The sequence below is a fragment of the Rhinoraja longicauda genome, chromosome 10, assembly GCF_053455715.1.
Source record: "Rhinoraja longicauda isolate Sanriku21f chromosome 10, sRhiLon1.1, whole genome shotgun sequence".
NCBI classification, from domain to species: domain Eukaryota; kingdom Metazoa; phylum Chordata; class Chondrichthyes; order Rajiformes; family Arhynchobatidae; genus Rhinoraja; species Rhinoraja longicauda.
Genome location: NC_135962.1, coordinates 55,059,469 through 55,076,351, shown reverse-complemented (window position 1 = coordinate 55,076,351; position 16,883 = coordinate 55,059,469). Strand labels below are relative to the sequence as shown.

Here is a 16,883-nt window from a genome sequence, read left to right as displayed (position 1 = left end):
ATCAGAGGCCGTGGGGGCACTGAGAACTAGTTAAGGTCACGGAGGTCAACAGTGATAGTTGAGCAGAATTAGATGTACGAGAACCATTTTGGAGGTTTTAACAAGCTGAGCACAGATTCAGGTGTCCGCCAGGGAAACTTTGAAATAGTTAGTTTGAGTAATAACATTTCTCCAAGCCATTTAAAAAATATATAGAGTGCTTATAAAAAAAGTTGGATTCGTTTTAGTTTTTTTTAAGAGATACAACGCGGAAAAGTGTCCTTTCGGCCCACCGGGTCCGCGCCGACCGGCGATCCCCGCAAATTAACATTATCCTACACCCACGAGGGACAATTTTTACATTTGCCAAGCCAATTGACCTAAAACCCTGTACGTCTTTATGAGTGTGGGAGGAAACCGAAGATCTCGGAGAAAACCCACGCAGATCCTGGCGAGAACGTACAAACTCCGCAGCGCCGGAGACTCGGGTTCAATCCCGACTACGGGTGCTGTCTGTACGGAGTTTGTACGTTCTCCCCGTGACCTGCGTGGGTTTTTGTCCGAGATCTTCGGTTTCCTCCCACACTCCAAAGACCTACAGGATGTAATCCTGTTCTCCAGCGCTGCATTTAGTGTAAGCAGGTGTTGATGTGCCTTGGAATCCGCGCTGTCCAAAAAATTGTTCGATTCTAAGACGATTGTTTAATACTGTGAGGTAAAACACAAAGTTAAATCCAATTGCGAATGTAATTTATCTGTTTCAGCAACACAACTTACCGTGGCAACAGCTCGTCCAATTCTAACGAGTCCGATATCATTAGGGTCCATACGGGTGGCAGCGTATAAACCGGACACTGTTAACCCTGCCGCTCCGAGCCTCAGGAACCACCTTGCCATTCCAGAACCATTGGAGTAGATGGGCTTTCAATGAATCCCTGGCCACAGAACAGAAAGTGATCAAAATCCAGGTCGCAATCAGCTCTCCAACAGTTGAATGTGCACCTGGCAGCAGGGTGGCGCAGCGGTAGAGTTGCTGCCTTACAGCAAACACAGCGCCGGAGACCCGGGTTCGATCCCGACTACGGGTGCTGTCTGTACGGAGTTTGTACGTTCTCCCCGTGACCTGCGTGGGGTTTTGTCCGAGATCTTCGGTTTCCTCCCACACTCCAAAGACCTACAGGATGTAAGTTAATTGGCTTGGTAAATGTAAAAAATGTCCCTAATGGGTGTAGGATAGTGATAATGTGCGGGGATTTCTGGTCGGCGCGGACCCAGTGGGCCGAAGGGCCTGTTTCCGCGCTGTATCTCTAAACCTCTTTCTGCACCCACCACCAGATCCCTTTCATCACACGAACTCATAAGGTCATATGTGATAGGAGCAGAATTAGGCCATTTGGCCCATCGTCTACTCCGCCATTCAATCATGGTAGTTCTACCTCCCCCTCCTAACCCCATTCTCCTGCCTTCTCCCCATGACCCCTGACACCCGTACTAATCAACAATCTACCTACCAAAACATCCCTAGCTGTTGATGCAACACTTCCATGAAAAATCAAAAAATTGGTCTAGATGTTCCTCATATCAATGTTCTGACTATCCTATCTGTTAGAAAAGGCTGAGAAAGTGTGGATTTCCAAAGATACTGATGACAGCAATCCCAGAGCATGTTAAAAAAATAGAATTGTCAGTAAAATTGGTTGTTTTTTTCACAAAAGGACACAAAGTGCTGGACTAACTCAGCAGGTCAGACAACATCTCTGGAGAACATGAAGAGGTGACATTTCAAGTTGAAATGCAAGAAGGGTCTCAACCCGAAATTACAGTTATCAATGTTCTCCAGAGATACTGCCTGACCTGCTGAAGTTACTCCAACATTTTGTGACCTTTTGTGCATTAACCAGCATCTGCAGTTCTTTGTTTCTACACTTTGGGAGTTTTTTCTTGTTCGTTTTGATGTTTAGTATTGGAGACTTCAAAAATATAGCAGAGGTCACATAATGAAACCTTCAAGAGTGTGTGGAACCAAAAGGTGGCAATTGCAAGCGTCCAGTCTTGCCTCTGTATTAGGGTGAAACATAGAGAATTACAACACAGGAACGGCCCTTCGGCCCACGATGTCATCTGTCTGTCTTGGATCCATAACTCTCCGTTCCCTGGAGAATGTCAGGAGAGGGAGGAGGGGAAACTGAGTCTGGCCCACCGCACACTCACGGTCAGCTGCAGGCGGTGGGAACAGAGATAGAAGGGCAAGGAGCGGGACATTTATCCAAGGAAAGCAACGGCTGGAGGCCTTGCTGCATGCCTGGGGCTTGCCTGGATCGGACACCACCCATAAGAACTGGAACGCCGACTGGACTTTGAAAATGGCGCAAAACATGGCGCCCCTTGCATGCCGGCACATAGACTATTTCTGTACACTTGCTAATCGGGGGTGTGCTTTGGTAAGGCAATACTCCACTGGACTGTTTGTAAGAAAATAATTTCACAGTGCGTTTGCACATCGCGCATGGCAATAAAAGCACCATTGACCCTTGTACGCCACTATCGTATCTGCCTCCACTACCATCCCAAGCAGTGTGTTCAACGCTGCCCTGCAACATCTCCTTTAAACTTTCTTCTCTCTCACCTCAAAGCCATGCCCTCTCATCTTTGACATTCCCACCCTATGGAAAATGGTTATAGAGTCATAGTTATATAGCTTTGAACCAGGCCCTGCGGCCCAGCTTGCCCACACTGCCCAACTTCTAAAGGTCTATAACATCCCTTCCTCTCACAAGCAAGGGAAGAGAGCGGGAAGTCGATATCTGGTTAGCTTTGGATGGCTTCAGCCTTCTCCATCGACAGCTTATCTCCTACTGAGCTCAAATCCATATCTCCTGGACTCAGGACCATCTCTTCAATGGTTCAATGGTACTTTATTGTTCGAAGGACTGAGGCAATGTTTTTCAATAACCAAGATACATAACCTATTCCATTGCAGCTCTCCCACCATCAAGAGGACCCGAGGGAGTAGTTGGAAAATGCATTTACAATGTCTGTGAACACAGCTCCACGACTACCAACGCAAGACCAATTTTCATTCATGTTGGACGAGGAGAAGAACTCCCCAGTTCCCCCTTGATTAAAGTCAAGAGGATCTTGGATGTCCATCTGAGATAGCAATACAAGACTCATTCAAAGACAGCATCTCTAATGTCCCAACATAATGCATAAGGAACAGTTTCCGTGCTGGGCTAAATGTAACTGCACCAAAGCCTGCAACAGGGGAGATGTGATTGATGATCACATCTGAAGTGGGGGGGGGGGGGAAAGATTGATAAAGCCTACAATTACAGAGGCAGTGCTATTTCTGTCCATTGCTATAGAAACATCCTCTCAAATGGCTCTCACGACAAAGGAAAATGTGAGAAAGCTGCTCGGAAAAATAACAGACGCGGTGTTTTCCGAAGGTAGCCTCTGTATTCACCCGTCCTTCTTCAACTCTTCCCGACCCACAGCCAGGAGATTCCCACGTGACTCCCAACTCCCACGATCTAACCAACTAGCAGAGGGAGTTTCAGAAGGGATCATTCCACACGGACGGGCACGGTGGCGCAGCGGCAGAGTTGCTCCCTTACAGCGCTTGCAGACCCGGGTTCCATCCCGACTACGGGTGCTGTCTGTACGGAGTTTGTACGTTCTCCCCGTGACCTGCGTCGATTTTCTTTGAGATCTTTGGTTTTACTCCCACACTCCAAAGACGTGCAGGTTTCTACGCTACAAAATGTGTAAGGAGAAACTGCAGACGCTGGTTGACACAAAAAGGCCGGAATAACTCAGCGGGACAGGCAAGGGTCTCGACCAGAAACATCACTCACTCCTTCTGGATTTTTTAGTTTAGAGATACAGCGCAGAAACAGGCCCTTCGGCCCACCGGGTCCGCGCCGCCCAGCGATCCCCACACACTAACAATATCCTACACCCACTAGGGACAATCTTTTACATTCACAGTGTGCAGATACAGGAAATAACGTTTAGTGCAAGATGTGTGTCTTGGGAGGAGAAAAAGAATAGAACAACTTTGACATACAAGAGGACGAGTTGTCATCAGAACTAGCACAACAAACCTTGAGGGCAACCATTAGGAATTGCTGGCATCACACGACAAACTTGTTAACCACTATTTAAGTCGATCAAAGGATCCAGAAGGGGATTCAGGGAAACTGCTTGCTCTGTTTAGGTTTATTATTGTCATGTGCAGCAAAAGGCTTTTGTTTGCATGCTATCGAATCAAACCATATACTATACATGAATCCAATCAAGCCAAACTGGGTAGTCCAATTAGAACGGAGATGAGGAAAAACATTTTCACTCAGAGAGTTGTAAATCTGTGGAATTCTCTGCCTCAGAAGGCAGTGGAGGCCAATTGTCAGGATGCTTTCAAGAGAGAGTTAGATAGAGCTCTTAACGATAGCGGAGTCAGGGGGTATGGGGAGAGGGCAGGAACAGGGTACTGATTGTGGATGATCAGCCATGATCACATTGAATGGCAGTGCTGGCTCGAAGGGCTGAATGGCCTACTCCTGCACCTATTGTCTATTGTCTAAACTCAAATACAATAGGAAGAACAAAGGAAAAGATAGAGTACAAAATACAGTTCTCAGCATTGTTGCGCAGCAGTTCCAAAGAAAAGTCCAATGTCCGCAGTGAGGTGGGTTGGAGAATTGGGACTGCACCCTAGTTTACGGAAGGTCAATTCAGAAGTCGAAGAACAAAGGGAAAGAAGCTGTTCCCATATCTGGTTGTATGTGCTTTCAGGAAGAAAGACAGCCTACAGATCTGAACAAGCTTAAAATTAGAGCTCAGCTAAGTAAAAAGTGGCATCAGGAAGCTCTTCCTCACACAAATGTAAATCTGAAAGTCTTCATCCCACCCCCAAACAAATAAAAGTGTTTCTTGAAGCCTGAGGATAGTTGCCATTTTAATTTCAAAATGTAGAGATTTGTTAGCCACAGGTTTTTTGGGGTTATATTACCAAACTGGATAGACAGTGTCCAGATACAAAGCAACCACCATATAACCAACTGATGCAACCAGTTCAGGAGGGTGAACAGCAAACCCCTTCCACCGAAATTTTCATTTGTCTGAATGCTACAGTAGCCCCAGAGTTGAGTTCCAGAATACAAGGAGCACTTTAGTTTATATAAGAAAATAACTGCAGATGCTGGTACAAATCGATTTATTCACAAAATGCTGGAGTAACTCAGCAAGTCAGGCAGCATCTCGGGAGAGAAGGAATGTTTCGGGTCGAGACCCTTCTTAAAACTTTAGTTTAATTTAGTTTAGTTTAGTTTAGTTTAGTTTAGAGATACAAAGAGGAAACTGGCCTTTAGTATAAGAAAAATGTTGTGAATACATCGATTTGTACCAGCATCTGCAGTTATTTTCTTATACTACTTGTCGCTCCACTGCGATTTCTCTTCAAGGTATGTCCACTTTGAAGAAGTTCTCCTCCTCCCTTCGACGAGAGTTTAGCAACATGCTCTCTCGCACCCATTCCTTCTCTCCCGAGATGCTGCCTGACCTGCTGAGTTACTCCAGCATTTTGTGAATAAATCTATGGCCAGTAGTCTCTCTACTGTCACCTGGAAATCATTGAGCAAATAATTGTATTCAACTTCTACAGTTTAAAAAAATATTAATTCAGCACGAGCTCTCACACACATGGATAGATGTGTGTTGAGATTAATGACTTCTGACCTGAGTTGTGTGTAGTGAGTGTTTAACAGGAGGCAGAATGCCCTTTGCCTGACTTGCAGGTAACGAGATGCAGTTCTTGACAGACTGTGGCCCTGGAAGATGCCTTAATGTGTGCATGAACAACACTTTGCCCTTCCCTTCAGTGGATGAAGAAATATCACTCTCCACACCTCCCACAAGAAGCGGCCTGCTACTGCTAAAGAAAGCCTGGTGATATCGCAATTCCAATGCTCCAGCACACGGGACATACCAAGGGAATTCAAGAATCGCCCACGCACTCAGCCCATAACAATATGCACAAGATGGGCAGAATGCACACTGCATTAACAATAAAGCAAAGTCACAACACACCGGGATTTAATTGAAATTTCTTTAAGTTATCCTTGTGTCGTACTCCAGTCACTGAAAGTAAACATGCAGGTACAGCAGGCAGTGAAGAAAGCTAATGGCATGTTGGCCTTCATAACAAGAGGATTTGTGTTTAGGAGTAAAGAGGTCCTTCTGCAGTTGTTTTGGGCCCTGGTGAGACCACATCTGGAGTATTGGGTGCAGTTTTGTTCTCCTAATTTGAGGAAGGACTCCTTGCTATTGAGGCAGTGCAGCGTAGGTTAGGGGTGCCAACTATCTCACTCCCACATACGTCACCGCCCCGCGCCCCACGTGACTTCACCCAGCTAGCGGCCGCGAGCTCCCGTTCCACCACTGGCGGCCGCCTGGGCCGGGAGGCGGGTTGATCACGCAACCTCCGTTAGGCGGAGCCTGGGCCTCTGGGTCTACACTGTCCGGAGCTAAAATGTCAGAAACCTAGAGTCGGGCCTACAGTGTCGGGGCCTACAGCGTCGGGGCCTACAGCGTCGGGGCCTACAGCGTCGGGGCCTACAGCGTCGGGGCCTACAGCCCCCCCCCCCCCCCCCCCCAGACCTCATATGGGACAATGGAGGTCCCGTACAGGACAAACCAATTTAGCCCAAAAATACGGGATGTCCCGGCTACATTGGGACAGTTGGCAACCCTAGTGTAGGTTCACGAGGTTAATCCCGGGATGGGGGACTGTCATATGGGGAAAGATTGGAAAGACTGGGCTTGTATTCACTGGAATTTAAAAGGATGAGAGGGATCTTATAGAAATGTATAAAATTATAAAAGGACTGGACAAGCTAGATGCAGGTAAAATGTTCCTAATGTTGGGGGAGTCCAGAACCAGGGGCCACAGTCTAGGAATAAAGGGGAGGCCATTTAAAACTGAAGTGAGAAAAAAACTTTTTCACCCAGAGAGTTGTGAATTTGTGGAATTCTAATAATAATAATAATAATACATTTTATTTATATAGCGCTTTTCATATACTCAAAGACGCTTTACAGAGATTTTGAGAACATAGGGAAATTAATAAATAGATAAATAAGTAAATAAATAAATGAACAGAGAAAGGAGACAGTAGGTGAGGTGACCTTCAGTGGTTGAAGGCAGTACTGAACAGGTGAGACTTCAGCGATGTTTTGAATGTGGTGAGTGTGGGGGAGTCTCTAACGGTTTGGGGTAGTGAGTTCCATAGGGTGGGAGCAGCGATGGAGAAAGCCTTGTCCCCCCAGGATCTGAGTTTAGTCCGGATGTGGGGGGATAGGAGATTGGCAGCGGCAGAGCGGAGGGTGCAGGTGGGAGTGTGCCTGTGGAGGAGGTCAGTCAGGTAGGATGGGGCCAGGTTATGGAGGGCTTTGTAGGTTATGAGGAGGATTTTGTACTGGATTCTCTGGGGGATGGGGAGCCAGTGGAGTTTATAAAGGACGGGGGTGATATGGTCACGGATCGAGGTGTGTGTGAGTAGACGGGCAGCGGAGTTTTGAATGTATTGAAGTTTATTGATGATTTTTGAGGGTGCGCCATAGAGGAGGCTGTTGCAGTAGTCCAGACGGGAGGTGATGAAGGCGTGGATGAGGGTTTCTGCAGCTGTGGAGGAGAGGGATGGACGGAGACGGGCAATGTTTTTGAGGTGGAAGAAGGCTGTCTTTGTGATGTGTTTGATGTGTTTGTCGAAGGAGAGGGTTTGATCAAGGATGATTCCAAGATTCCGGATGTGAGGTGAGGTGGATACTGGGAGACCATCAATGTTGAGGATGAAGTTTTGGGTGGATTTGGTGAGCGTTTTTGGACCAATGATGATGATTTCAGATTTGTTGCAATTGAGTTTGAGGAAGTTTGATTGAACATATTGTATATTGTAACATAGCTCTCTGTTTCAGTCAGGTCATTGCTGCTGGTGGGATCAAGGGCTCTGTTTATAATGGAGTCGGATCTAAGTGTCATAGAGAACAGAGATTCCGCGGATGCAGTTTAACATGCCTGACAGTGGGCTCAGTAGAATATCAGATCCACTGGTAGCAATAGCTCCCTAGAAAAAAACCTCACCAGAACACAGAAATATTTTTAGCCAATAGATTGGCAGTTAAAACATCGTTAGGGCAGTTGCAGCGTAAGCAGATTCATGAGGAAAAACTTTTTCAGTCAGAGAGTTGTAAATCTGTGGAATTCTCTGCCTCAGAAGGCAGTGGAGGCCAATTCTCTGAATGCATTCAAGAGAGAGCTAGATAGAGCTCAAGGATAGTGGAGTCAGGTGGTATGGGGAGAAGGCAGGAACGGGGTACTGATTGAGAATGATCAGCCATGATCGCATTGAATGGTGGTGATGGCTTGAAGGGCCGAATGGCTTACTGCACCTATTGTCTATTGTCTATTGTCTAAGCCATTCGCCCCATCAAGTCTACACCACCATTCAATCATCATGGCTGATTATCTTTTCCTCACAACCCCATTCTCCTGCCTTCTCCTCATAACCAATGTCACCTTTACTACTCAAGAACCTGTCTATCTCCACAATAAAAATACCCACTGATTTGGCCTCCACTGCCATCTTTGGCAGTCAATTCCACAGATTGACCATCCTCTGACTGAAGAAATTCCTCCTCACTAAAGGTGCGTACTTAATGGCAGATTTGATGTTCTATGATAAATAGGTAGTTCTATGGCAAATGTACGCCAGAGTGGCTATTCTATCACGAGTGAGATCTCCCTTGCGGTTGATAAAAGCAACATGTCCAGTTTTGTGTATTTATATTTTCATATCTTGTTACATACCTCATTTATTATTTTAAAACATTTCTATTCAATAAATTTACTTCAGAATGCACTTTTATGATCATTGCTGGTTTGCAGGCCGTATTTTCTGATGAAAACATTTTTATACAAACATAGAAACCTAGAAAGTAGGTGCAGGAGGAGGCCTTTTGGCCCTTCAAGCCAGCACAGCCATTCATTGTGATCATGGCTGATCATCCACAATCGGCGATGCCTGCCTCCCCCCCATATCCCTTGATTCCGCTAGCCCACAGAGCTCGATCTAACTCTCTTTTATATTCATCCAGTGAATTGGCCTCCACTACCTTCTGTGGCACTAACTTCATCCTCAACATTGATGGTCTCCCAGTATCCACCTCACCTCACATCCGGAATCTTGGAATCATCCTTGATCAAACCCTCTCCTTCGACAAACACATCAAACACATCACAAAGACAGCCTTCTTCCACCTCAAAAACATTGCCCGTCTCCGTCCATCCCTCTCCTCCACAGCTGCAGAAACCCTCATCCACGCCTTCATCACCTCCCGTCTGGACTACTGCAACAGCCTCCTCTATGGCGCACCCTCAAAAATCATCAATAAACTTCAATACATTCAAAACTCCGCTGCCCGTCTACTCACACACACCTCGATCCGTGACCATATCACCCCCGTCCTTTATAAACTCCACTGGCTCCCCATCCCCCAGAGAATCCAGTACAAAATCCTCCTCATAACCTACAAAGCCCTCCATAACCTGGCCCCATCCTACCTGACTGACCTCCTCCACAGGCACACTCCCACCTGCACCCTCCGCTCTGCCGCTGCCAATCTCCTATCCCCCCACATCCGGACTAAACTCAGATCCTGGGGGGACAGGGCTTTCTCCATCGCTGCTCCCACCCTATGGAACTCACTACCCCAAACCGTTAGAGACTCCCCCACACTCACCACATTCAAAACATCGCTGAAGTCTCACCTGTTCAGTACTGCCTTCAACCACTGAAGGTCACCTCACCTTCTGTCTCCTTTCTCTGTTCATTTATTTATTTACTTATTTATCTATTTATTCATTTCCCTATGTTCTCAAAATCTCTGTAAAGCGTCTTTGAGTATATGAAAAGCGCTATATAAATAAAATGTATTATTATTATTATTATACATGGTTCAGGTCTCCTCATTATGAACAAGATACAACGGTGCTGGTGCATGGATACAAATGTTCACTCGTTTAATTGTCAAAACAAAACATTGCAACAATCTTTACTGAGAAAAGATTGGCGCTTTCTTTTCTGGAACAGAGTTCGGAGTGAGCCGAGAGTTCTCAGGAGATTATACAGTTTTACAGCACAGGAGCCCAGGGGGCGGCACAGTGGCGCAGTTGCTGCTTCACAGCGGCAGAGACCTGGGTTCTATCCTGACTACGGCTGCTGTCCGTACAGAGTTTGTACGTTCTCCCCGTGACCTGCGAGGGTTTTCTCCAGGTGCTCCGGCTTCCTCCCACACTCTAAAGACGTGCAGGTTTGTAGGTTAATTGCAGACCTCCCAACATTTGATTTCACAAATTCATAATTTTGATGTCCAAAATTCAGAATTTTATGTCAAAATTCATAATATGGCACATAATGCAACTTTTCAGCAAAAAAGAAGTATGCACGCCAAATGCACATACATTCATGTGTAAAAAACTACTATTATTTCCAACAGTCTGTAGTTCTTGGACTACATGTACAATGCCAGGCCTATCCTGAGTATATTCTGCTATTTATAGAAAGGTTGTTGAACAGAGATACTTTGTGCAACAGAAAGAAAAAATTGTTTTGTTTTGTTTTTTCTATTTTGCTTTTTCCTTCCACATCCCAATTCTCTTGGTTTTGAATAATAGAACAATGGTCATAAAATGTATGACTAAGTTATGAAGAAAGAGTTGATATATGCGACTCGACTAGGCAAATGGAAGTACTTATTGAAGTAAATTTGCACATTAATTGATAATCAGCCCAAAAAGGTGGTAATTGACTTTTCTGTCGTGTTTTATATTTTAACCCCGTCTTAATTAATTAATATAATTGTATAATCTTGCACTTAAATTTAATATTTACTCATTTCAGTTCCACCACTGATTTTCTGGCACTCTTGGTTCCAGAGCTTTGCTGGTTTATCCAGCCGGCCAAGGAAGTCGGCTATGGGGATAGATGTGCTGGCTCCAGCTAGGCTGGAGTTCCAGAGCCCCGGCTTGCAAATTCAACCCACCGATCGGCCGTAGAAGCCCCAATGAGGTTGAGATTGGATGCCTTGCCCAGCCCAGGTGCCAAATTTTCGGGGAGACTTCCAGGGCGGGGGGATTTTTCTCGGAACCCTTAGCGACCTCTCGCAGCCGAATTGACAAATTGGCCATGGAAGTCCCAATGAGGTCCAGATTGGCTGCCTTGCCCAGCCTAGGTGCCACATTTTCAGGGAGACTTCCAGGACGGGGGGGATTTCTCGCGGAACCCCTAGCGACATCTAGCGGCCGAATTGACAAATTGAAATTACCGACTGTTTTGCGGAAAAATGTGAGGCGAAATCGGAATGGCGGAAATGAAATAAGAAAACAGAAACTTTCCGCCAAATTCGGAAGGGTTGGGAGGGGTGTAATTGGCTTCTGTAAATTACCCCTAGTGTGTCGGATGCGAAACTGAGTTAACACCAAACTAGTGTATGGGTGATCGATGGATGGTGTGAACTTGGTGGACCGAGGGGCCTGTTTCCACGCTGTATCTCTAAACTAAAGAAGCAGGCCCCTCGGCCCAAATCGTCCATGCCAACCAAGAGCTAATTCCATTTGTCTGCATTTCCCCCGTGTCACCTTAAACCTTTCCTTTCCATGCATCTGTCCAAACTCCATGCAAAAAGCTTTGCAAGTTTATCCCTCCTTACCACTAGAAAGTATTCAATAATACAACATTTCCTCATGCAGAAATGCTAAGCCCCGGGGGAAGAAAGATTAGAAAGCAATTAATAAATTTAATAGAGAATTTAGGAGAAGTAGTTCACCCTGTGTGAAAGTAACATATGGAAGTCACTTCGACAGGGAGAGTGGAGACAAATTGTATAGAGGAAGTAACAGAGGGATGGGCTGGAAAGGAACTCACCCAAGCATAGACCGTACACCATAGACCATTCCTAATTTGAGGAAGGACATCCTTGCTATTGAGGCAGTGCAGCGTAGGTTCACGAGGTTAACCCCCCGGGATGGTGGGACTGGCATATGAGGAAAGATTGGAAAGACTGGGCTTGTATTCACTGGAATTTAGAAGGATGAGAGGGGATCTTATGGAAACATATGGACAAGCTGGGTGCAGGAAAAAGTGTTCCCAATGTTGGGGGAGTCCAGAACCAGGGGCCACAGTCTAAGAATAAAGGGGAGGCCATTTAAAACTGAGGTGAGAAGAAACTTTTTCACTCAGAGAGTTGTGAATTTGTGGAATTCTCGGCCACAGAAGGCAGTAGGGGCCAATTCACTGGAAGAATTTAAAAGATAGATACTCTAGGGGCTAGCGGAATCAAGGGAGATGGGAAGAAGGCGTGCACGGGTTACTGATTATGGATGATCAGCCATGATCACAATGAAGGGCGGTGCTGGCTCAAAGGGCCAAATGGCCTCCTCCTGCATCTATTTTCTATGTTTCTATGCACAGTGTTTCTGTACCATAGAATGTACATTGTTGAATTGCTGGGGTAGATTGGAGATAACAATAGACAAGGTCATGATAGAAACTTTGCTCACATAGGACAACATTAAAATAATAATATTATACAAAAGCAAAATGCAGTAGATGACAGGAATGTGACATTTTTTTTAAATCATAATTATTTGTTTCACAGGCAGTATCTGTAGACAGAATTAATATTTCAAGAAGGTTCCCACAAATGGGAACATCCACCGTCTTTAGACTTTAGAGATACAGCGTGGAAACAGGCCCTTGGGCCCACTGAGTCCGCGCCGACCAGCGATCACCTCATACACTAGCACAATCCTACATACTAGGGACAATTTACAATTTTTACCGAAGCCAATTAACCTACAAACCTGCACATCTTTGGAAACCGGAGCACCCAGATAAAACCCACGCAGTCACAGGGAGAACGTACAAATTCTGTACAGACAGCGCCAGTAGTCGGGATTGAACCCAGGTCTCAGGCGCTGTAAGGCAGCAACTCTACCGCTGCGCCGCCCCTTCAGATTGAAATAGGTCACCTCTCATTCTCCTATACACGGGACAAAAGTAGGCAGGAATCAACCTCCTATGGACCTTTGAACTGTCTCCTCAGCAAGCATAACTCTCCTTGAATACGGAGACCAAAACTGCACTCAGTTCTTTAGATATGGTGTCTCCAGTGATCTTGTGAGGCAATTCAAAATTCTTCCTTCTTGTTCCACTGCACATTCCTTACAATTAAATCTAAGGTCCCATTATCTTTTCTCTTTTCGTGCTGTATCTACATTTCAACCCTTTGTGCTGCACATACTACATTACTTTGCAACGTGACATGTCATAGTCTCATGCCATTTAAATACGTTTTCTGATGTTTTCTTCCAAAATGGATTTCTGCACATTTTCCCCCATCTTCCCCACCATCTCTGGAGAAAAGAAGTAGGTGATGTTTCGGGTCGGAACCCTTCTTCAGACTGCAAGGACTGAAGCCCGCAGGTTTCAGTCTGAAGAAGGATCTGACCCGAAACTTCACCTACTCCTTTTCTCCAGAGATGCTGCCTGATCCGCTGACATATTCCAGCACTTTGTGTCCATCTTTAATATTATTAACAGGTATGCCCCCACCATTGATTCCTTTGGCACTCCACTGATTACCATTGCCAATCCAAGAATGATCCATTATCCCGACTCTCTTCCCTGTTAGTTTACCAATTCCATATCCATGCCAATATATAAACCAACCCCATGTGATCTTAGCTTGTGCAGTCACTCATTATTTGGCACCTTACTAAACATCGCCTATAAATTAAAAATTACATTTATGAAGCGGAAAGGAACTGCAGGTGCTGGTTTACAAAAAAAAAGGCGCAACGTGCTGGAGTAACTCAGAAGGTCAGACAGCATCCCTGGAGAACATGGAAAGTTGAAGTCTTGGGTCATGTTCGGGTCACGTTTTTAGTCAGAGGATGGTGAATCTGTGGAATTCTTTGCCACAGAAGGCTGTGGAGGCCAAGTCAATTAATATTTTTTAAAGCGGAAATAGATTCTTGATTAGTAAGGGTGTCAGTGGTTATGGGGAGAAGGCAGGATAATGGGGTTAGGAGGGAGAGATAGATCAGCCATGATAGAAAGGCGGAGTAGACGATGGGCCGAATGGGCTGAATTCTGCTCCTATTATTTATGACGTCCCTTCTTCCGGGTGTGAGGGGAAGAAAGCTGGAAGAGAGGATGGGCAAGACAAAGCCTGGTACCTTTATCCACCCAGTCTGTTACATTCTCAAAGACCTCAAACTAATTTGTCATACACAATTTCCTTTCATAACTCCTTAATTATCTAATGATTTTTAAATGGTCTGCAATCACAGGCTGTCCTTGGAAACGAACATTTTTACAGATATCCATCCAAATGTCAACTTTGCCCGTAGTCCAGAAAATACACAAAACAAAATCGATCACTATGGGGTTGGTGTACACCTTCACATTGTTGTAATGAATGCCCACAAAAGCACACAAGAATTATAAGAGCAATCAGCAGAAATGGTGAGAGAGAGGAAACTAGTCCTGCCATTCATCAGTGCTTACAGCAAACATATGAATGGAGTTGAGATTTTGAGATACAGTGTAGAAACAGGCCCTTCGGCCCAATGAGGCCATACTGACCATCGATCACATGTTCACATTAGTTTAGATTTAGATTTAGAGATACAGCGCGGAAACAGGCCCTTCGGCCCACCGGGTCCGCGCCGCCATGTGATCCCCGCACACTAACACTATCCTACACACATTAGGGACAATTTTTACATTTTTAACCTACATACCTGTACGTCTTTGGAGTGTGGGAGGAAACCGAAGATCTCGGAGAAAACCCAAGCAGGTCACGGGGAGAACGTACAAACTCCGTACAGACGGCGTGCCCATAGTCAAGATCGAACCTGCGTCTCCGGCGCTGCATTCGCTGTAAGGCAGCAACTCTACCGCTGCGCCACCGTGCCGCCCTAGTTCTATGTTATCCCACCTTCTCATCCAATCACGGCACATCAGGCGCAATTTTACAGAGACAAATAAACCCACAAACCCGCACGTCTTTGGGATGTGGGAGGGAACCGGAGCACCCGGAGGAAACCCATGTGGACACAGGGAGAACGTGCAAACTCCTCACAGACAGCAACCGAGGTCAGGGTCGAACCAGGGTCTCAGATGCTCTGAGGCAGCAGCTCCATACGAAACGTTACGACACGATAGAACTTTATTTATCAGCCACACTACTGTGCTACAGGAGCACATTCAATTGTATAGGAGTTCATAACCCAGGGAAAGCGTGCAATAACTATTTTCTGCTGTTATTTCATTCATTAAAATTATTGTATAGCTGGAAAGAAAACAACTAACATACCAAGTCCTTGTTAAGACTTTAAAAAACTTTCCTGGGAATTACGTTCAGCGTTATGTTTTTTGGGACGCAGCCTCTACGTGCCATGAATATTGTCTTGACGAAAATCACTTCCTCTAACCTCTCCCAACCAATCCCAGATGTGACAAGCCTGATCATTGTGCCAGAGATGCTGTTTTACATTAATTAGAAACGAGTTCAGTTTGTTCTGCTATTTATTTGCGATTCCCAACATTTTGTTCTCTGTGCATAGGTCTGGGGAGGATCTAATGCTTCTCTAGTCAAGTTGTTTCAGTACAGACAATGTGGGCAGTTGTCCAAGTATGTCCTGTTCAGCTTCACTCTTTTTTAGGACCGAGATGAGAAAGTTTTTCTTCACACAGAGAGTGGTGAATATGTGGAATTCTCTGCCACAGAAGGTAGTTGAGGCCAGTTCATTGGCTATATTTAAGAGGTAGTTAGATGTGGCCCTTGTGGCTAAAGGGATCAGGGGGTATGGAGAGAAGGCAGGTACGGGATACTGAGTTGGATGATCAGCCATGATCATATTGAATGGCGGTGCAGGCTCGAAGGGCCGAATGGCCTACTCCTACACCTATTTTCTACGTCTATGTCTCCATGTTCACAAAAAGCTGGACAAATCCAATCCAGCTAATTACTGCCCACAAGGTTGTAATCAAGTGTCATCAAATCACTAGACACAAAAAGCTGGAGTAACTCAGCGGGTCAGACAGCATCTCTGGAGAAAAGGAGTAGGTGATGTTTCAGGTCGAGGCCCTTCTTCAGATTGAGTCAGGGGAAAGGGAAACGAGGGACATAGACGGTGATGTAAAGAGTTATAGAACAAATGAATGCAAGATATGCAAAAAAGTAACGATGATAAAGGAAACGAGCCATTGTTAGCTGTGGCCTAGGTGAAAATGAGTAGACAATGAGAGTCAACAATACAACTTTGAAGCTGGTACGACAGGTGGGGGGAGAGATGGAGAGAGGGGGAATGCAAGGGTTACATGAAGCTAGAGAAATCAATATTCATACCACTGGATTGTGCATTCCCTCTCTCGCCATCCCTCCCCCACCCAAGCCGTACCAGCTTCAAAGTTGTCTTCTGCCCTACTCTTGAAGCTCCTCCAGCCCTACTACCCTCGTCTGAAGAAGGATCTTGACCTGAAACGTCACCCATTCCTTCTCTCCAGAGATGCTGCTTTCCCGTTGAGTTACTACAGAATTCTGGGTCTATCTTCGGTGTAAACCAGCATCTGCAGTTCCTTCCTCTACATTTGTTTGGGTTCCTTAAATTCTGGCTTCTTGGGCACTGGATTTTAATTAGCGCATTGATTTGTTGAAATTACCTTCTTGATTAAGACAACAAATCTCACTTAACGCCTTAAATGAAGTGGCGGCAGAGATGGAGAATGTGTCAATAACAATTCATGGATGACTGGAAAACAGCAAAGGTAGCACCA

The 16,883-nt window shown here is 45.4% G+C and overlaps 1 protein-coding gene across 2 annotated transcripts in view; it reads right to left on the bottom strand.

Annotated features, from left to right (window-relative positions):
- The window catches only part of adck1 (aarF domain containing kinase 1), a 415,946-nt gene that overhangs the window by 396,206 nt on the left and 2,857 nt on the right, over window positions 1-16,883 (bottom strand). Inside the window, exon 2 of one of the 2 annotated variants that reach the window (XM_078407231.1) lies at window positions 757-914. In XM_078407231.1, the coding sequence (XP_078263357.1) occupies window positions 757-876 (120 nt within the window). In that variant the 5' untranslated portion in view covers window positions 877-914. Of the gene's footprint in view, window positions 1-756; window positions 969-16,883 lie in introns of those variants that run through there. The other variant, XM_078407232.1, reaches the window with a different exon arrangement.